A 21,344-nucleotide genomic window follows, 5' to 3' on the forward strand; every position below is an offset into this window, starting at 1 on the left:
GGATCTTGATTTTCACAGGCTTCTCTGTAGCTCCTAGAAGGTTCTGGAAGATGGCAGTGCCTCCACGCTGGAACAGAGAGATGTTCTGTGCCCACCTCTGTACTGGAGTAGGGAGATGCTCTGTGCCTGATGGCTCAGCATTAGACATTATCTTGTCATGACTAATGTAAGATTTACCACAAGCAAACCAGCGAGGGGAAAAGGTATTGTGGCTGATCTTGACTCCATTTTTAAGGCAGGATGTAGATGATGGATACTGAGCTGAACCGGGATCAGGCCAGGACAGACCAGTACGAGGCCTCTGAGGTTCCAGGTGGTGCTGGTCTGTGTCTCTGACCGAGAAGCCCATCACCAGCAGTGACCTGGCTACCAGAGACTTCCTTAATGCAGTCTGTTGGGTACTCAGAGTATATCAGGGTTTTTTCCACAAAAACAAGAAACAAAGTCTACTTAAAATATAGATTGAAATAAAATCTTTCTGGAGGACTGACCTGAAGGGCTTTTATTTTTGTTAATGATTTTTTTTTTTTTTTAATCCATGATGCTCACCTAACAGAGCAATTAGTGCAATGGAGCGTCCCTGATTCAAATCCGTGGTAGATTGCTATTAAAGGAGGTATTAATGGGCTGCCGAGAGCTGGGAAATTGTTGCAGAAAAGTGTGTTTATGGACTATGGTGCTGGCAGGCATGATTTCAATCGGCTTTGACATGTTTAACATAAATGTATACTGCACAGCTCCTGCAGTTTATGAATAATTCCTACAGGCCGACTGCCTTTCTAATTACTGAAATTGAAAAAAACAGGTCAGGCACATCCTGACGGAAATCTATTCCTGCCCCTCCCCCCGGCTGCTTTTTGCTGCTTTTTTAATATCTGGCATTTGTGGAGCACTTAATGGCCGGGATGTTCTGGGGGCCTGAGAGGCTGGGAGGAAGGGGACGAGGGGCATGATGGAGCCACTCTCAGCACTGGCGCCTGCGCCAGGGAAACCTGGGAGAGGGGATGGGAAGCTGCCTCTAACTGTGTTTTTCCAAGGATATACAAAAGGCTCCTGGGAGGCAGCTCCAGGTGGTTCTGTGCAGTAGCCAGCTGGGCTCAGGGCACACTGGGCTCTGACAGCATCCGTGGGTGCCAGGGGAGCTGAACTGGGCTATGGGGCCATGGGGAAGGTCTGTGGTGTCCGTAGTGCCAAGCAAAGCACTGCCTCCACGTGCCCCTGGTGCTGCCTGGCGTCTCACCACAGCATCTGCTGGGTGCTCTGTGTTCATACGGAGCGAGGCAGGGAAGTCTGGTGGCGGCCGGGGCTTCTGGGTACTGTGATATGAATATTTAATAGTAATTCAGCTGTGGGTACTCGCTGCAGGCAGGAAGGTATGACACAGCATTAGAAAAACAAATTATTCGGCCATTTTCAGGGCCGGAGCCATGCGAGGCAGCAGCGAGGGCGGGTGCAGAGTGCCCGTGCAGAGTGCAGGGGGTGTTTACCTGTCGATCATGTTATTGTCAAATACAGAACTGAGAAATGCTGTAGAGCAACAGGCAGTGCACAGGCCTGATAGTGTGGCTACAGCAGCTGATAGAACGGAAGGTATGTTCAGGGAACGAGGAATTAAACAGATGGTATTTGAGGAGGAAACGTTGGTCCATGTGTTACTGAGGAGGGGGCAGCGCTGTGGCACTGCTGGGTGCCCCGTACCCTTCCCTGAGGGTCCCAGGGAGCTCCGGGTGCTCCTGGGTCATGGAAGTTCCTGGAGAATGGATGAAACAGATAAACGAACCCTGGGTTTCGGGACAGCCACAGGTGCTGTAAGGGCAAAGGACAGTGGCCCTGGGCATTGCTGGCGGAAGGCTGGGCAGCAGGACAGCGGCTCCAGCTGATCCGAGGGCTCGTGATGCTGAACGATGGCTCTGAGAACACATCAAGGCAGTTTGGGGCAGGCAGCACCACCAAATACAGAATGTTATTTTCCATCGAGCAGTGAAAGCACAGTTCCCTGGTCCCGCTGAGAAGTTTCCCAGGCCAACGGCTGGACTTCACGACAGGGAATTTTTCAGAGGCTGGGGGGGAGGGTGGTGTTTAAATCAATGGCAATAGCAGAAACCCCACTGTAAATTTCTAGGGCAAGTGGCAAGCTGGTTTACGGAATGCAGGGAGATGAGAACCTCTAGCTTACGGAAAGCAGCATGAATTAATAATCATTTAATTGGCTTTTCCATTATGTTGCTGGGTTGGGAGATGGAAGTTTAGATGAAGGGGCTGTCAGTGGTACTTTAGCTAAAAGATTCTGATGGCTGAGAGGTGGGTGGCAACTCCCTTCCCACCAGGATGGAGAACAGGAGCTTGGGGGACCCATGCTGACTTTCCCTCTGGAACCAGCAAGGGAAAGGTCCCCACTTCGAAGGAAGTGCCCATCTCACCTCTGGAATAATGTTGGGGAGAATCTCTCCTCCTCCTCTGAAAAGCAGAAGCTGCTGAGAAGAGTGAGAAGATCAGTAGGTCTCCAGAAGTGCTATGGCAGCACTGTCTATTCACACTTGGCTTTAGGGGACATTAGTTTAGAAATTTTATTTAAATTTTAGATTTAGATGTTCCTCTAAATCGTCAAATCTGAACTAAATCCATTTAAAGAATCAAAGTATGTAACAGTACTATCCAATATGTAGGCATATGTCATACTTTAAACCAAATTCCTTTTTCTGCCCTGCAAGGCCTTGACCTGGAAGCAAGATGCTGGCCTGTGGTCACGGTACAAGTGGTGTCTCCATTGGCTCTGGTGCCTCACGGCCCTTCGAGGTCATGGCTCTTTGTACATTTTGAGACCAAGATGTTCTGTCCTGTCCTCTCTGCACAGACAGAAGGTCCCACGCCATGCTGGGAGCCTTGCAGGCAGGTGTCGAGCTGCGTCCTTGTTTCTCCAGGCAGCAGAGAGTTCTTTATTCCTCTGATCTGTGATGTGGACTGAATGTGTCACTTCATGTATTTGCCTGTTTATCAACAATAAACTTTGGTCTCAGTGTTAAAATTCCCACTTGAGCTGTCAACTCAAAATACTTAGAACAAATATTCCATGTGCATTTTTTAGAACCCTGCACCAAATTAATTATTCTGGGGTCTGGACAATCATCAGTAACTCTGGTTTTGAAGGATTAAAGTTATGGGTTGGATCAAGTGCATTTAGTAAAATTGGGTATTTTGGAGATGGTGAGGAAAAGTACATTTTAATTACCTGTTACTAATTCTAAGCAGGCTGCTTCCCAGTAGAAAGGAGATGAGAAAATACCCTGTCATGACTCCCAAGGTTGCAGCTGGTGTTCAGCAGCCTGTGGGTAGCTGATGCTTGAACTGAATTTGGTCACTGCATCCAAAAACATCCTACTGCTGAGCGGCTGATGCAGAAACACAGGGAGCCCCAGTCACCACCCAGCCCAGAGAGGTCCAAGGGGACCCATAGCCATGACTGTCACTGTCCCAGCCTGGTGCAGGGCTGGAGCAGGGCTCACATGGCTGCCTGACTGCCCTGACAGACCTGGGGTCTCCAGCTGCCAGTCTCAGTGTCCAACTGCCTGATCAGGGCTGGTGCTTCAGTGTCTGAGGTCACACTGAGGAGTAGACCGTGTCAGCCGTGATCAGGCTCCCGACCAGGGCCGCTCACATCCCACAGGACTCAGGTAGGGTGTTCTAAGGCAGGGTGGTCCTTCACCCACCACAGTGCTGGCTATCGGTGGTGATCTCTGCCTCCCCAAACCCTCTAGGAGGGACTGCCTTCCCCAGCAGAGGAGCAACAAGGTGGTGCCATGTGCCTAATGCTCCAAGCATGTTTATTATAGGAAGCAACGAAGGCCAACTCTGGCTTTGCAGACACCTTTAACCCCTTTCCACTTCTGAAGCCCAGGGAGGATCTTGATTCAAGCAGTGGGCTGAGCAGAGCAGCATGTCATTCCACAGGGGCAGAAGGATCTGTGTTAGTGTCTGTCAGTCGGCACTGACACTGTAGACTTGTTTTACACAAGGAAATGCCTGGTTTGGACATTGTCATGGAGTTGGCAGCACAGCGGAGTCCTGTGGTTTGGCTTTCAGATACAGCCAGGACTGTGCATCCGTGCATGGAGGTTGGTGCCCAGCCAGGACTGAAGCACCAGGTGTGCAGCTGGCAGCACCGCAGGGAATGAGATCACCTCCAAGCCTACCAGGAGGAACTCGGTGATCCCAGAGCTCCTCCAATCCCTGCCTCCCTCTGACACTACCGTTACCTATTTGCAATACTTGTTTTCCTTCTCCTGGAACTTACTTTGCCTCTGTCTAACTGAAGGCGCAGAGGTGGGGACTGTCAGGGAAGGCAGTTAGAAATGGGGATTGTATTACCCACTGTGATTTGGTACCTTTGGAAATATAGCTCATGCCAGTGCACTGAAGGGTCTTTGGGAAGGAAGCAGTTTGCCTGGATCTGACTCTAACAGCATCTTCTGAAACAAGGAGCAGATACCAGCGGGTTCACAAGGAGAGTAGGAGACAGGGGGGAAAGTGTGGGGGACCGGCCTGAGAATGCTACAGTGCCTTGTTAATCGGCAGCCGATCCATCATATTAAATATCCAGCTGTCAGATATTACCTTTCAAGTGAAAATGAATAACTCCCATTAAGGGCGAAATGGGTTTGAAGTCGATTCGAGACAGATTAAAGTACTGTTATGAATGTGTGTTCGGGGAGGAGGAGACGGGGGCTGTGTATAATATACTTGTCCTTACAGTTTTTAAATAATAGATGTCCCACAAATTTATGTACTGCAGGCGGCCAGGGTTCGGGGGAGGGGAAAGGTCAGAGATGTGCTTCTCCCAGTGCCACAACTCACAGAATGTTTTGCTGTTGACTTCAGGACTCATTTGCCTTTCTCTGTTTGGCTGTAATAAAATGGCCTTTCCTCAGCTTGTCAAGGTGGGAGTGTCTAGGTCCCATAGGCCAGGTCCCACCAAAATCAGGATTTTGGCAGGCCTACATGCTAGGATGCACCAGAGATGCACACTCCTCTGGAAGCTGCATGGGCTGAACCGGCCGGAGCCATCCCAGCAGTGCCAGCATGGGTGCTGTTGGTTGGGTTGATGGCCACAACCACCGGCCCTCTACAGGGCAAACGTATTCCAGAGTGTCCATGCGTAAAATGTCCTGGGTGAGCAAAGGGTATGAGTTCTACCTCACTGAGTCAGTCCAGCTGCCCCTGAAGGTGACACTGGGCCTTCACATCTGGCCAAGAATTTGTGTGTTGGACATAGCCACAGGCCCAGACCCTCCTGCACCCGCAGGTTGTAAGCAGCCCTCAGAAACAGCTGAGATCTCTCTGCTTCTGGTCACCAGTCACACAGTTCCTGTGCTGTGAGAGATCATCATCAAGAATGAACTGGTTTTGGCCAAGTGTGCGTTGTAGGACTTAGTCAGTACTCATCCTCATTCAAATCCTTGGGGGGTGTGTCAAGCAGTAAATGGAAGCACTGTCCAACCTAGACCTCTTTGGAGATTTCCTGATGTAAATCACTTTTTGTTGCAGCACCAGCCAGCCAGGCAGAGAAGGAGCTGACGGAGCCTCCAGCGTCCTCTAAGCGGATATCGTTTCCCAGCAGCTCTGAGTCACCTCTCTCCTTTAAATGGTCGAAAACTTCAGAGGAGACCAAATCAGAGCAGGTAAGGCGGAAGAACCCACCTTTCTGTGCAGGTAATTTGTTTCCAATGTGCCAAAAACAAAGAATAAAATGGGAGAAGGAGGATGAAAGGCGATAACTGGTGATCGGATAAGGCATCAAATTATTAAAGCCTGGCAGTAAGAGGAAAGCAGCAGCTGGAACAGCTGTGTGATTCATTTGTCTTCTCTGCAGATGTACCAGTGTCCGTATTGCAAGTATAGCAACACAGACGTGAACCGGCTGCGGGTGCATGCCATGACCCAGCACTCTGTGCAGCCCATGCTCCGCTGCCCACTCTGCCAGGACATGCTGAATAACAAGATCCACCTCCAGCTGCACCTCACCCACCTGCACAGCGTGTCACCTGACTGTGTCGAGAAACTCATCATGACGGTAAGTGGCTGCGTAGGCAAGTGTGTCCACTGCCATCCCAGCGTGTCCGCTACCATCCCCGCAAAGGTGAGGAGCAGAGGTTGCTGCAGTGGGCAACTACTTCACCTATCAGGGCTCTGCCATTGACGTTCATCCCATCCCGATAGGTTGTGTATGAGTTTGAGGCCTGTGGAAGTGTTGAGTGATTTCCCTGTGAAGAGGTCAGGATAAATACAATTTCCTTGACCTGATCACTGCAGGTCACTGCATGGGATGGCAGCTTGCGCCGAAGCTTCTGGAAGATGCAGCAGCTGATGGGATGTTTTGTCACATTATACACTCTTTTTTCTTTGGTATAATCTCTGAGGGAAGATCGTGTCTGCATTTAAGAAGTTGTCACCAAGTATACAGAATAAGTTCTTATTTTACCAATTCTTTTTCTTTGTGATTTTTTCTTGCACTCTGTTTCTGCTTGTTTTCTCCCTTCTTTGCTGATTCCTGGCAGTGGAGGTGAACAACACTGTGCTTGTTGTAATACTCATGTTCTGTATCAGCTCCCTCCTGTGACATCTCCTGAGCAAGCACACACAACATGGCCCAGCTGTTCTCTTACAGTTCTCTGGTCTTCTCTTTCTGTCACTCTTCCTCTCTACAACTCCCTGAAAGGAGGTTGGAGCCAGGTGGGTCAGCCTCTTCACTCAGGTAACAAGTGGTGAGAGGAAATGGCCTCAAGCTGCAGCAGGGAAGGTTTAGATTGGATATTAGGTAAAATTTCTTCACAGACAGGTTTGCAAAGCTCTGGCACAAGCTGCCCAGGGAAGCTGTGGGGTCACCATCCCTGGAGGTGTTCAAAAAAACATATGGATGTGGCACTTGAGAACATGGTTTAACCTGGTAGTGATGCTGGGTTGATGGTTGGACTTGATGATCCTAAAGGTCTTTTCCAACTTTAACAATTCTATGATTCCTCTTGTGACTCCTCAAAGACAGGGTCATGGAATCACAGGATGGGTAATGTTGGGAGGGACCACCAGAGCTCTTCCAGCCCAGCCTCCCAGCTCAGACAAGGTCCCCTGAGCACATTGCTCAGAATTGTGTCCAGACAGCATCTGAGTATCTCCAGGGAAGGAGATACCACAGGCTCTCTGGGTAGCCTGTTCCAGTTCCTGCTCCATCAATACCTTTATGCTCCTTATCTTCCCGCTTTCCTTTACCAACTGCCTGTCCCCTCAGGGCTCAGCAGGATGTGGCTTTGATCTGCAGGCCACCTGTGTGCCTGAGTTACAGAGCTGTCCCATCACAGAGATCGCGGCCTCTGTGGCCTGTGTCTGTTTCACTGGTGCTGGTCAAGTCTGTAAATACCTTTTCTGGGCTTGAACGACTCTTGCTCGCCTCTAACTACATTGATGGCAGATGTTTTGACCTTCTAAGAGCAGCGAGCAAAAGCTGAGCACCTTCCTTAGGCCAGTGAGTGTAACCAGTTTGCTCAGGGTAGCTGTTTTGCTGGTGTGGAGTGGTGTGGTTTGAGCTAGGCTGTGGGCAGGATGTGCAGTCTGGAGCAGAAGCATTGGGCTGGTCCATCCTCAGGCAGATCTCTGTCCTCCAGGATATGGGAGACTGGCAGGAGCCCCTCATTTAGGAGCTCAGGACACCCTGCAGAGGAGGTCAGGGACAGTCCCTTAGGTGAGAACAGCTACCGTGCTGGAGCAGGGCTGGGGGACTGCTGGGATCAGCGGAGACTAGCCCAGCCGTGATGCTCATCCTCATGCTTGTTTCTGGTTTCCCCACCTTCCATTGCCACTGGCTCTTTCCTTTGGCACCCAGAGACGCATCTGGGGAGGAGGATTGCCTCTCCTGCTCTGGGTCTAACACCACAGAGTCAAGAAGGTGCATCTTTCTGTATTCAATGACAAATATTTTGAGCAATCAGTACAGTTTATGCAGAATGTGGCACCATCAGAGGGTCCTAATTTTGCTATTTCTCATGAAGATCCCATCTCGGTTTGACACGTGAGTCAGGTCTTGGTGTCACTGCAAGGGAATTGCATCCCTGTAACTGGGAGCTGGGTCCCTCTCGACACAGTGTCACTGTGCTCAGCGTTGGAGGAGGCTCCTGTTAATAACACCTTATCAGACGCCGTTCAGGAACCTGCAGTGTCTAATATGTCTGTTGCCATGGTAACGGCTCCTGCTTGCACTCGGCATCTCAGAGCTGCCTGGTCGTGCTCCCTCCTTTTCATATCAGCGAGCAGCCGGGCTGGCTGTCCCACAGGACCCCTGCATCCTCCCGCCAGCCCTGGTGCAGGGATGGGGGCTGGCAAGGCTAGCTGAGGGAAATGGAGAGCACACCGTGCCCCAGTGCCACACAGGGACAGAGGCTGGGGCTCACACTATCCACCCACCTCCTGCAGCTTCCCTTCCACAGAGCTGGTGGACGAATGTGGCCAAGTTTGCTCTCCATGGCATCTCAGTTGCTCTGAGCAGGGCCAGGCTCCATCTTTCCCATTACAGCCTCTGCTTGGGCCCGCTCGGCTCCACGGGGCCCCGTAATGAGGGTGAAGTGCAGTTCGCCCGCGCAGGCGATTGACAAGACTGATGGGCTGGAGCTGGGAGAGAGGACGGCTTCCCGAGAGCCTCTGGGAGCAGGAGCTCTCCCTCCTCCCACAGTCTGCTTTATCCTTCTGCACATTCCTGTCCCATCATCTTTACTGTCAGCTTTCTCTTCCTCAGTTTAGGGCGTCTTCCCAGTGTTCCAGCCCTCTTTCCATCTTTTTCTTTTCTCCCTTGCTTCAGGAGTCATTCCTGCCCATCCCTGCCATCTCACTTCCCTCTCTTGCTATCTTTACATTTTTTCCCCTCTTTCCCATTGTCTTTTCTTATTGCTCTCTCCCTTCTGCTGTCATTCAATTTTTCTCTCTCCCTCCTTCTCGCCCCCTCCCTCTCCCCCCTTTCCCTCTCACTCTCTGTCTCATTCTCCATCTCGGATGAAGGTAATGAAAATAATCGGGCTTCATTAATTCTGAGCCCTGTGAGATGATAGCCATTTGGAGCCATGTTTGCCAATTAGATGGTCTAAATTAGAAGTGACCTTGGTATACTGCCATCGCTTTGCCTCTCGGAGTCTAATGAAGCTTTTCACTCCAGCACCCTCTCTCTCTCTTTGTAATGGAAATTACCTCCTTTGTCTGGTGGGGAACCTTGCCTCCTGTCTGTATTTCCCCTGGTTGCATGGACATGGGGATGTATCTCCTCAGACTCCTTCTAGAGGTTTTCTTTTCAGAGCCACATGATTCCAGCATTTTGGGGCATTTTTGGAGGAACTGTCCCTGCATTTGGTGCCTCGATCTGCAGACAGCACAGGCAGGTGTAGTGTGAGGGAAGCTGGCTGCTCTTGCTGGCCAAGAGTAATTTTTTGGACGCAAATTTGGGTGTCATATTGGTGGGTCTTGGGCTCCAAGCCTCCAGCCCTGCCAACGAGCGGTTCTACAGTCAGTCGTTAAAAATCCAGTAGAGCCGGTGGTGGCAGGAGCTGTGCTTGTCACTGCTGGAGATTGTCTCCTGTAGGAGTGGGCCCACTGGTCATTCTCTAGCATGATGACAGGTCTGTAGGTGTCAGGGCGTGTCATCTGCTGAGGACACTGGAGTGAGAGGGAGGCAGGACATGTGGCCCATCAGCCCTTGGGTGCTCTGTAACAGTCCTCCCTGGGCCACCTCATCCACTGAAGTGGAGTCCCCATGCCTCTCCATGGATCTCATCTTCATAAAGAAATTTTATCTGCTGAAGGGGTCTGAATTTCACCCAAAAGGAAGGGTCCTTGGAAGCAGAGAGGCTTGTCCAACAACTTCTCATCCTCTAAGGACCTTCTGTGTGGTAACAGTGGGAAAACCAAGAGGGACCTCAGCTGTCAGAACCACTGGCAATGGTGAGCTCAGGCTGTGCACAGAGGTGGATCTGGGGTGACTGAGACAGGTGCCATGCTGGAAGAGGCTTTGCTGGTGGCTTGTGGGCCAGGAGATGGTGGCTACAGCCGTGCAGTGCATATGGTTTGGTGTTAGACAGAGAAGAACAGCTGTGTGCAGGAGAAGGGAAGGGAAGAGACAAACCACATTTATTGAACTCACAGCTGTAGGGTTGTGTTTTAGTAATGGCTCACACAGACTGACGTGTTGCTGTCGTGAAACAGTGTTGAGGAGACATTTAAACAGGGAGACAGGAATCAAAGGGGGGGGGATGCTGAGCTGAGGAGGGATGCCAAGATGATACGCCAGGTATCGCCTGTGCAGGTGAGTGGAAGGTGGAGAGCATTTGACAGCCACACGTGCTAACACGGGCTGTGCTCCAGATAAACACGGTCCTCTTGATCACTGGAACAGTTAATGCCATGAAATACATCTGCAGTACAAAATGCCGTGTCACAGAGCACTGCTCCTGCCTCACCTGCTGGGGGCACTGCACCTTCCTGCCCCGTTGTGCCCCCGCTCTTGGGTTATATGAAAAGCAGTCACAGCGTGCCAGGCTGCAGGTCCAAGGATACGGGGTGTCCTCAGATAGGTTTGCAGTGTAAAAGGATGAACCCTACAAAAAGGGCAGTCTGGAATTCCATGTCAGTGCAAAGTAATTTGAGACATGCAGCCCATTTGCACTCCTTTTATCTTTGCCACTTGCTCGGGGTTGGTCTGTGGGGATGAAGGGGCAGAGGGTCCTGCCCTGGATAAGGGTGTAGGAAAGGGGCAGGAGCAGCCTGGATGGATGCAGAGGACCTGACGGAGTCCAGTTGCTGGCCAGTGCCTTGTTTCCAGGGGTTTGCTCCCCAGGGCCAGTCCCTGTGGCTGCACCGCCGCAGTTCCCCACATCCATATCCAGAATTTCTAGTTGCCATGCACTTTTTCCCAAGCTTTTTTCTGTTTGCCTTTGGGGATTTTGTGCCTGTAGCAATTTAATGTACCACAGCCTTTTTTTTTTTTTCTTCCCACCTCTTTTTTTTTTCCTGTTTTTTTTTCTTTTTTTTCCTATGGTGGAGGGAGGGTGGAAGGAAGGGAAGGAATGGTAGCTGTGGAGATGCAGGTAGATAAAGGTAATTACTTAAACACATATAGGGCAGGACTTAGTGGTTTGGAGCCCCAGATTAAGATGCAGAGGAGCATGTGAGGTTGATGATTATATTTCGGGGAGAGTTAATTGACGGAAGGTGAAGGCAGACAAAGAACCGCTGCTTACTGCCTTCTTGAATCCCAATCAGGAATTATGATTAAAGACGCGGCGAGACAACAGAGGCCTGATGAATTGGTGTCTTTTTTTTTTCTTTTTTGCCGTCATTCACACTTGATTGACTTCAACCTTTCAAGTGCAAAAGTCTCTCTTTTCCATTATTATTCATAGCCATCTGAGTTTTTCTAATTAAAGTGTATGAAAACAATTACTGATCCGTCGTACTGAGCATGGTGGTGGGGACGGCTGCCGTACTGTAACGCCTATGAAAAGCCACAGCTCTATAATGATGTGCAGCTGAGGTGTTAGATAATTTTATTCTTTTTCTACTCTGTTGGGGTTTTTTTTAATTTCTCATGATTTATTTTTCATAATTCCTAAAGATCCTAGGAAAGCACTCTCCCTGCTGCTAAAGCTGAGAGGAATGGTTTCTTCTTGCCTTCCCTCCTTGGCCTCCCTGCTTGTCCCCCTCCTCCGAGCCCAGCTACTGGGAATTAACCAGTGACCTTTCACGTCTCCCAACCCACCACCCGCAGCCATCAGACACTCCTGCTTAGAGTAAAAGGTGGAATGAGTTCGGTGTGCTCAGCTTCCCTCCTGGGATGTGTCAGCTGCCTTCCTTGCTGGCATCCATGGGACCCAGCACTCACCTCCATGTACCAGCTGTCCTAGGAATGGGAGGGAGCTCCACACCCCTCATGTCTCAGGTCAAGGTTCTGCAGCCATTCCTGTGCCATCATTTCATCCTGAGATTTTCCAGCTTCAGCTTCACCACAGGCGTGCTCCCATCTCCTGCAGTTCAACCAGAGCCCCGTGGGCCTTGGCTGTGCAGAAAGCCACTGCATGCACTCTTTCTCTCCTGAAATCCAGGGCTCAGATGCCCTCTCTGTGTCTAGCAGAAGGATAGATAGGCTTGTTTTTCCAGGAAACACAGTTGATCGGGAGTGTTTAGTTGTGCCTCACCTTCATAGCAGCAGGAGGCTTGGAGCAGAAGCACCACAGGCATCACCAGGAGTACCTGGGGAGCAGGTAGGGGAGCACTCCCTGGGTGTCAGTGGGGTGGCATGGGCAGCTGCTTGAGGTTGTAGAGGTGTCTTCACTTGCCACAGGCATTGACCAGTACTGGCAGCCATGTGCTGGAACATAAATGGATGGTGATGGGTGCACAGGTCTGTCTGTCCAGGTGCTGTAAGGCCACTAGTGTTTCAGCAGTGTAAGTCACTGGCTCTGGACATTCAGAAGGACATTTTTTGTCCTGTGTCTGATGCCAGCCATGTGCAGGCTGCTAGCAAGGTGGTTTGTGGGTCTGTGTGTGACCAGGTGCATCCAACGAAACAGTTTTCCAGAACAGGATGAGTGTGTGCACTTGGCTCTTCCAGAGGGCCTCTCCAGATGAGCCATGCAGACTCTCCAGCTCTTTAGAAGTGTGGGTGTTCCCACACCAAAACCAGCACTGTACTGGTTTTACTGGTGCAAGATCTAGGCAAAGACTTGAAGAGGGGCAAAGGGAACGCATAATTCAGAGCAAGGAAAGGGTTACCAAAAGCTTTTCATTTCAAAATTTGCTTTCTTTTTAGTCCTTCCTTATTCATCCTTTCCTTTGTCACCTCTCTCTGTATTTGTACTTTTCTTTCTCATGCGCCTCCTTTCCCTGCATCGATACACTTTGAAAACAGTGCTGCAATGCTCCCTGGTTCAAGATTACAGCGTACTTTACGAGGTATGATTTAATTAGGGGCCTTATTATGTTTTCAGCAGCTTAAGGTGGGCCTTTCAACTTATCTACCTAATTGGTTGCACAAGAAGTTTCACAGCCCATGACAAAACATTGTCAGTGATCAAAGTCTGAATTCTACATAAAGGAAAAATATTAATAATAAGATTATTCTTCAAGTGTGCACTGCTAATTATGTCCAAAATGTAACTGTAGAAACACTTTTGACTGATGTGAGCTTTGTCTAATAAATACGAATCTTCAGTGAGCTGTGAAAAGTGACACCTCTGACTTCATAATACCAATGTCTAGTTTTGCCACTGAAGATGTTTAAAATATTTTTCTGTGTTTTTCTTCTCCCCATGCCCTTTCCCCCTGTCTCCAGGTGACAACCCCTGAGGTGATGATGCCCAGCAGCATGTTCCTCCCAGCAGCTGCTCCAGAGAAGGATGGTAACTCAGGCACTGAGGAGCTGGGGAAGCAGCCTGGTGAGTGCAGATCAGTGAGGTCCATGGTCCCACCACTCCCCCAGTTATATCACCTGGTTAGGGACCAGTTTCATTCCTGTTGATCCTAGCTTTGGTAGGACCAAGACTCGAATACTGTGTTCAGTTTGATGAACCTTCTTTTTTGAAAATAGGCAGGAACAGTAAAGACAGAGATGGCAGAGTGGCCTTCACTTGAAAGGGAGAATTGAAGGTGATAAATGCACTAAGGGATGCGTGTGTGTGAATCATTTCCAGATATTCAAAGTGTGCAAGGAAGTAAATTTTGTAGGTTTATGCAATGGGCCATGATGAGGGTAATGGGCTGGTATTGAAATAAATGAATGAAGATAGAGGAGAAATGTTAGAAATACTCATTGTCTTGGAGAGAAAAAAAGATGTATTCAGGACTAAAAGGGAGTGTTCATCCACCCTGGTGTGCTGGTGTAATTTTTGGGTTTGCTCTAATTCTGTTTTCACAGAGATCTCTGAGGACACAGGGAAGAACCTTTTGCCATCAGACAGTGCAGAGCACAGCGGGGACCCCAAGCCTGCTCCAGCTGATCCGAGCGCTGCCCGGGAGGACTCTGGCTTCCTGTGCTGGAAGAAGGGCTGCAGCCAGGTGTTCAAGAGCTCAGCAGCCCTCCAGACACACTTCAACGACGTCCACGCCAAGCGGCCTCAGCTGCCGGTCTCTGACCGCCACGTCTACAAGTACCGCTGCAACCAGTGCAGCCTGGCCTTCAAAACCATTGAGAAGCTGCAGCTCCACTCCCAGTACCACGTCATCCGGGCAGCCACCATGTGCTGTCTCTGTCAGCGCAGCTTCCGAACCTTCCAGGCCCTGAAGAAGCACCTGGAAACCAGCCACCTAGAGCTGAGCGAGGCCGACATTCAGCAGCTGTATGGTGGTCTCTTGGTCAACGGAGACCTCCTTGCTATGGGTGACCCTTCACTTGCAGAGGACCACACAATAATAGTTGAGGAAGATAAGGAGGAGGAGAGCGACCTGGAAGATAAGCAGAGCCCAACAGGTAGCGATTCTGGTTCCGTGCAGGAGGACTCTGGCTCAGAACCAAAAAGGGCCTTACCCTTCAGGAAGGGCCCTAACTTCACTATGGAGAAATTCCTAGATCCGTCTCGCCCATACAAGTGCACAGTCTGCAAGGAATCCTTCACACAGAAGAACATTCTCCTGGTCCATTACAATTCCGTTTCTCATCTGCATAAACTGAAACGAGCCCTCCAAGAGTCTGCTACTGGGCAACCTGAGCCAACCAGCAGCCCAGACAACAAACCTTTCAAGTGTAACACCTGCAATGTGGCCTACAGCCAGAGCTCAACCCTGGAGATCCACATGAGATCTGTCCTGCACCAGACCAAGGCTCGTGCGGCCAAGCTGGAGGCAGCAGGCAGCAGCAGCAATGGGGCTGGCAACGGCAGCAGCAGCGGCCTCTCCTTGGGTTCGTCCACACCGAGCCCCGTGAGTGCCAGCAACAGCAATGCTTTTGCAACCACCAGCACGAACACTTCAGGCACCACTCCCATTCCCAGCCTGCTCAACCAGGTGTCCAGCGACAGCGTGGGAATTCCTCCGTTGGGTAACCCTGTAAGCACTAACATCTCCTCCCCTTCGGAACCCAAAGAGGTGAACCGCAAAAAACTGGCAGACATGATTGCATCCAGGCAGCAACAGCAGCAGCAGCAGCAGCAGCAACAGCAGCAACAAGCCCAAACCTTGGCACAGGCACAGGCACAGGTCCAGGCCCACCTGCAGCAGGAGCTGCAGCAACAAGCTGCTCTCCTGCAGTCCCAGCTCTTCAACCCAGCACTTTTACCGCACTTTCCGATGACCACCGAGACCCTTCTGCAGCTGCAGCAGCAGCAGCATCTTCTGTTCCCATTCTACATCCCCAGTGCCGAGTTCCAGCTCAATCCAGAAGTTAGCTTGCCTGTCACCAGCGGTGCACTGACATTGACTGGGACGGGTCCAACTTTGCTGGAGGACCTGAAGGCACAAGTTCAGCTCCCTCAGCAGAGCCATCCACAGCTCCTGCAGCAGCAGCAAGGTCAGCTGTCATTATCACAACCCCACTCCGTCCTGTTACAGCAGAGCCAGCACCCAGAGAAGAAGAATAAATCCATAGTGAAGGAGAAAGATAAAGAAACCCCACGGGAAAGGGAAAGCACAGAGAGGGGAGACAATAATGTAACATTGAAGGAGTCTCTGCCTGATAACTTAAAGCTCAAAGAGAAGAAGGACTTTGTGCCAGGCAGCAGTTCAGAGCCCTCCATCCTGCCCCCACGGATCGCCTCTGATGCAAGGGGCAACGCCACCAAAGCCTTGCTGGAAAACTTTGGCTTTGAGCTTGTCATTCAGTACAACGAGAACAAGCAGAAAGTGCAGAAGAAAAACGGGAAAACAGACCAAGGTGAGAACTTGGAAAAGCTGGAGTGCGATACGTGTGGCAAGTTGTTCTCAAACATCCTCATCCTGAAGAGCCACCAAGAGCACGTTCACCAACATTACTTTCCCTTTAAGCAGTTGGAGAAATTTGCCAAACAGTACAGAGAACACTACGACAAACTGTACCCACTGCGGCCTCAGACCCCCGAGCCACCACCCCCGCCTCCACCACCACCCCCTCCGCTCCCTCCAGCTCCTCCTCAGCCAGCTGCTGCTCCTGCCATCCCTACTTCTGCCCCACCAATTACTTCTCCCACGATTGCACCAGCCCAGCCATCTGTGCCACTCACCCAGCTCTCCATGCCCATGGAGCTCCCCATCTTCTCACCACTCATGATGCAAACCATGCCCCTGCAGACGTTACCCGCGCAGCTGCCACCCCAGCTGGGCCCTGTAGATCCCCTGCCCGCCGACTTGGCCCAGTTGTACCAGCATCAGCTGAACCCCAGCCTTCTCCAGCAGCAGCAGAACAAGAGGCCACGGACACGGATCACTGATGACCAGCTCAGAGTCCTTCGGCAGTATTTTGACATTAACAATTCCCCAAGTGAGGAACAGATCAAAGAGATGGCAGACAAATCCGGATTGCCCCAGAAAGTGATCAAGCACTGGTTCAGAAACACCCTGTTCAAGGAGCGCCAGCGTAACAAGGACTCCCCATACAACTTCAGCAACCCTCCCATTACTAGCCTGGAAGAGCTAAAGATAGACTCACGGCCTCCTTCTCCAGAGCCTCAAAAGCAGGAGTACTGGGGAAGCAAGCGGTCCTCTCGGACACGCTTTACTGACTACCAGCTCAGAGTCCTGCAGGACTTCTTTGATGCCAATGCTTACCCAAAGGACGATGAATTTGAGCAGCTTTCTAACTTGCTGAACCTCCCAACGCGTGTTATAGTGGTGTGGTTCCAGAATGCCCGTCAGAAAGCTAGGAAAAACTATGAAAATCAGGGAGAAGGCAAAGATGGGGAGCGACGCGAGCTCACAAACGACAGGTACATTAGAACAAGCAACTTGAACTACCAGTGCAAAAAATGCAGTCTGGTCTTTCAGCGCATTTTTGATCTCATTAAACACCAGAAAAAGCTTTGTTACAAAGATGAGGATGAGGATGGACAGGATGATAGCCAGAACGAAGACTCTATGGATGCAATGGAGCTCTTGACTCCAACCAGTTCCTCCTGCAGCACACCAATGCCCTCACAAGCTTACAGCACACCTACATCTTCAGCCAACACAACCTCCTCAGCTTTTCTGCAGCTCACAGCAGAGGCAGACGATTCCTCCACCTTTAGTTCTAAAGTAGAACCTACAGATGAGAAACCAAAGCAGTCTGAACCTCCAAGTACACAGCAAAACCAAACCCAAGAGAAGCAAGTGCAACCAAAGCAAGAGTCTCAGCAGCAACAGGACCAAGGAGAACAAAAGACAAGTTCAGCACACCAAAAGATTTCACAGTTATCCTCCCCCTCCTCACTGCAGCAGCCACCTCCTCCCCCTCAGCCCCCTCAATGCTCCTTGTCACAGTCAAGCCCCAGTCCATCTCAGCTCTCACACCTCTCCCTCAAACCCATTCACACCTCCACCCCTCAGCAGCTGGCAAACCTACCTCCTCAACTAATCCCGTACCAGTGTGACCAGTGTAAGCTGGCATTTCCTTCCTTCGAGCATTGGCAGGAGCATCAGCAGCTCCATTTCCTGAGTGCACAGAACCAGTTTATCCACCCCCCATTCCTGGACAGAACGCTGGATATGCCGTTCATGCTTTTTGATCCCAGTAATCCACTACTGGCGAGCCAGCTGCTGTCTGGAACGTTACCACAGATTCCAGCAAGCTCGGCCACCTCACCGTCAACTCCAACATCCACCATGAACACGCTGAAGAGAAAGCTGGAGGAAAAGGCCAGCGCAAGCCCTGGAGAGAATGACAGTGGGACTGGGGGAGAAGAACCCCAAAGGGATAAACGTCTAAGGACAACCATTACCCCCGAGCAGCTAGAAATTCTGTACCAGAAATATTTGCTCGACTCCAACCCCACACGGAAGATGCTGGATCACATTGCACATGAAGTGGGCTTGAAGAAGCGGGTGGTGCAGGTTTGGTTCCAGAACACCCGTGCACGGGAGAGGAAAGGGCAGTTCAGAGCTGTGGGGCCGGCCCAAGCCCACAGAAGGTGTCCCTTCTGCCGAGCTCTCTTTAAAGCAAAGACAGCTCTGGAAGCTCATATCCGATCCCGGCACTGGCATGAAGCCAAGCGAGCTGGGTACAACCTGACACTGTCTGCTATGCTTCTGGACTGCGATGGGGGACTTCAGATGAAGGGAGACATCTTTGATGGAGCCAGCTTTTCCCACATGCCACCAACTAGCAGTGACGGACAGAGTGTTCCCCTCTCCCCGGTGAACAAGAGCATGGAACTGTCGCCTCGAACTCTGCTGAGTCCATCCTCCATTAAGGTGGAAGGGATTGAAGACTTCGAGAGTCCATCCATGTCCTCAGTCAATCTGAGCTTTGACCAGACAAAGCTGGACAATGATGACTGCTCTTCTGTCAACACCGCGATCACGGACACCACCACAGGAGACGAAGGCAACGCAGACAACGATAGCGCAACAGGGATTGCAACAGAAACCAAATCCACATCGGGACCCAGTGAAGGTCTGACAAAAGCTGCCATGATAGCAATGTCTGAATACGAAGATCGTCTGTCTTCTGGCCTGGTCAGCCCAGCTCCCAGCTTTTACAGCAAAGAGTACGACAATGAAGGTACCGTGGACTACAGTGAAACCTCCAGCCTTGCAGACCCCTGCTCACCCAGCCCTGGCGCAAGTGGTTCAGCCAGCAAGTCTGGCGAGAGCGGGGACCGGCCCGGACAAAAACGCTTTCGCACTCAGATGACTAATCTCCAGCTCAAGGTTCTTAAGTCATGCTTTAATGACTACAGGACACCAACCATGCTGGAGTGTGAGGTCCTGGGCAATGACATTGGACTGCCAAAGAGAGTTGTTCAGGTCTGGTTCCAGAATGCAAGGGCAAAGGAGAAGAAGTCAAAACTCAGCATGGCCAAGCATTTTGGTATAAACCAAACAAGTTACGAGGGACCCAAAACAGAGTGCACTTTGTGTGGCATCAAGTACAGCGCTCGGCTGTCTGTACGTGACCATATCTTCTCTCAACAGCATATCTCCAAAGTTAAAGAAACCATTGGAAGCCAGTTGGATAAGGAAAAGGAGTATTTCGACCCAGCTACTGTACGTCAGTTGATGGCTCAGCAGGAGCTGGACCGGATCAAAAAAGCCAATGAGGTTCTTGGTCTGGCAGCTCAACAGCAGGGCATGTTTGACAACACCCCCCTGCAAGCTCTGAACCTTCCTGCTGCGTACCCAGCGCTCCAGGGCATCCCTCCAGTCTTACTCCCAGGCCTCAACAGCCCATCCTTACCCAGCTTCACTCCATCCAACACAGGTGGGTACAAGTGTTATCCTGCTCAGGCACACTTGGCACATGTCTAGCACAAGCAGTCGTTCCTTCGGAATGACTGATAACAAGATTCCCAACCCATTAGTCCAGGATGTTAACTTCATGAATAAGCAGCAGGTATTTTATCTTTAATTCCTCAACTCAGGTTTTCTAGCAAAAGTCTGAACTAGAGCAATGTCTAGACATGCTGCATGACTCTATGTGTTACCACAGACTAGAAATCCTGAAACACCTCCAAGGAAGTGGAGAACAGAGGATTTATCCAATGGAACAGAAGGACTAATGTGCTGAACACATTGTTCATTATTCGTTTCCTTTTAATATTAAATTAGGTTTATGTGGTCCCATCCCAGGTATTCGAAAGTCCAAACTCTTTCTCGGGAAAGCTATGGTGTGCCTGGTAGCATTGGTGACAGACCTGCGGAGCATTTTTATGTGTCCCTGTGGTGACCTCCAGGACAAATCCCAGTGCAACTGAGGATGGGTTTTGAGTGATGGGTGGCCATGACCTGAAAGTACCTTCTCAACAAACAACAGTGTAGTTGAGGGTCAAATCTAGTTTGTATTTCAATAAGATTTTTTGTAACAATGCTACCTAAAAATGAAATTTGGCATAGTCCTTTGGGTGGCCTAATCTCAAATACTGGACTTTATCTTTTGAGGATGCTCCTTTCCCTTGTTCCTGGTGGATAGGTGGAAAGTCTAAGCCATGTAGCAAACACTGGCAGTGGAAGGTGCAGGTCAGTCACCAGCAGTGACCTAGAAAATGTGATCCAAAGGCCTTGTTTCACTGCGTGTCTGAAGGGCCCCTGCGCATGGCAAGGATTGTCACGCCACCCATCTGTTCTCACCACAGATCTTATTTCAGAGCACTCGGACAGGAGCATCTCTTCAGCGAATCATATTGTCACCCAATTGCAGGTCGCTCTGTACTGTTTTCTTAATGCCCTAAATTTATAACAACAACTAAAATTACTTTTTTGCACTTAGGTCTGTATTGTTGCTTTTGTTTTTCTCTGAAGCACAGGATGTGTCCTTAGGAGATGGGACTGCATCTGATGAATCTTAAACGCTGTCAGTGACTGCCTAGACAGGACTGAGCTGTTTAGAAAGTCAAACAGACTATTTGTGTCCTTTAGATAAAGCTCCAAAGGTCAGGCCATGGCAGCTCCGGGCCTGTCAGAGCAGATAAGGCCATGCATCCAAGAACACTATGAATTACCTGCTGCTCCTGCACTTGAACCTCTGAGGAACGTTCGGCTGGGGAACATCCATTTCAATGGTGTCCATCCATAATGTGCCCTTATCCGAGATTTCCGGGGCCACTGTGTGGAGCCTCACTCTGTACCTGTCCTGCCGTCACAGATCACTGTAGTCTCAGCACCATGTCAGGAGCAGACACAGGTTTCAGAAGGGCTTGGATCAGACATGACTGAACTCTCCCAGCTCTGGCTGCCCTTCTCCCAAACCTCCTGTGGCTCCTTGGAGGTACAGCCTAAAATAAAAGTCGCCATGCCTCCACGGCTGGTTCCAGGCTCTGCCACTGGTCCTGATCAGGCTGTTCCCTGAGCAGCCCCCACCACAGCGGTGAGACTCAGGTTTGTCAGGGAAAGGTTGGCTTTTACTCATGGGTTTTGCAGCATGTGGATCCTGGAGCAGATTCCTGCTCCAGAGCTGGGAGCAAACAAGGCTGTGCCAGCAGGACTTTGGAGCTTTGTTTCTGGGGTTGCTTTTTTTCCCCAAATGGCATTGAGGGACTTTCCAAGCAAAACGTTCCTCTTTAGGAGCATGTTTGGCAGCTGCAGCAGCTGTGACTAATGGAGGTGACTCTGGGAGCTGCACACGTCTTGCCCCTAACCACCGTCAGCTGTGAGAGCAGAAATAGGCACCAGGGACAGTGTTGTTACTGGCTATTCTTGCTGTTGGGAAGAGGGACAGGCTTCTC

At 50.5% G+C, this 21,344-nt stretch overlaps 1 protein-coding gene across 1 annotated transcript in view; it reads left to right on the forward strand.

The window, feature by feature from the left end:
• The window catches only part of ZFHX3 (zinc finger homeobox 3), a 110,865-nt gene that overhangs the window by 83,621 nt on the left and 5,900 nt on the right, over positions 1-21,344 (forward strand). The window contains 4 exon segments of the mRNA XM_032701105.1: positions 5,542-5,675; positions 5,867-6,067; positions 13,355-13,457; positions 13,937-19,384. Coding sequence (XP_032556996.1) covers positions 5,542-5,675; positions 5,867-6,067; positions 13,355-13,457; positions 13,937-19,384 — 5,886 coding nt within the window.

Source organism: Chiroxiphia lanceolata, chromosome 13 (genome assembly GCF_009829145.1).
Source record: "Chiroxiphia lanceolata isolate bChiLan1 chromosome 13, bChiLan1.pri, whole genome shotgun sequence".
In the NCBI taxonomy this organism is placed as follows: domain Eukaryota; kingdom Metazoa; phylum Chordata; class Aves; order Passeriformes; family Pipridae; genus Chiroxiphia; species Chiroxiphia lanceolata.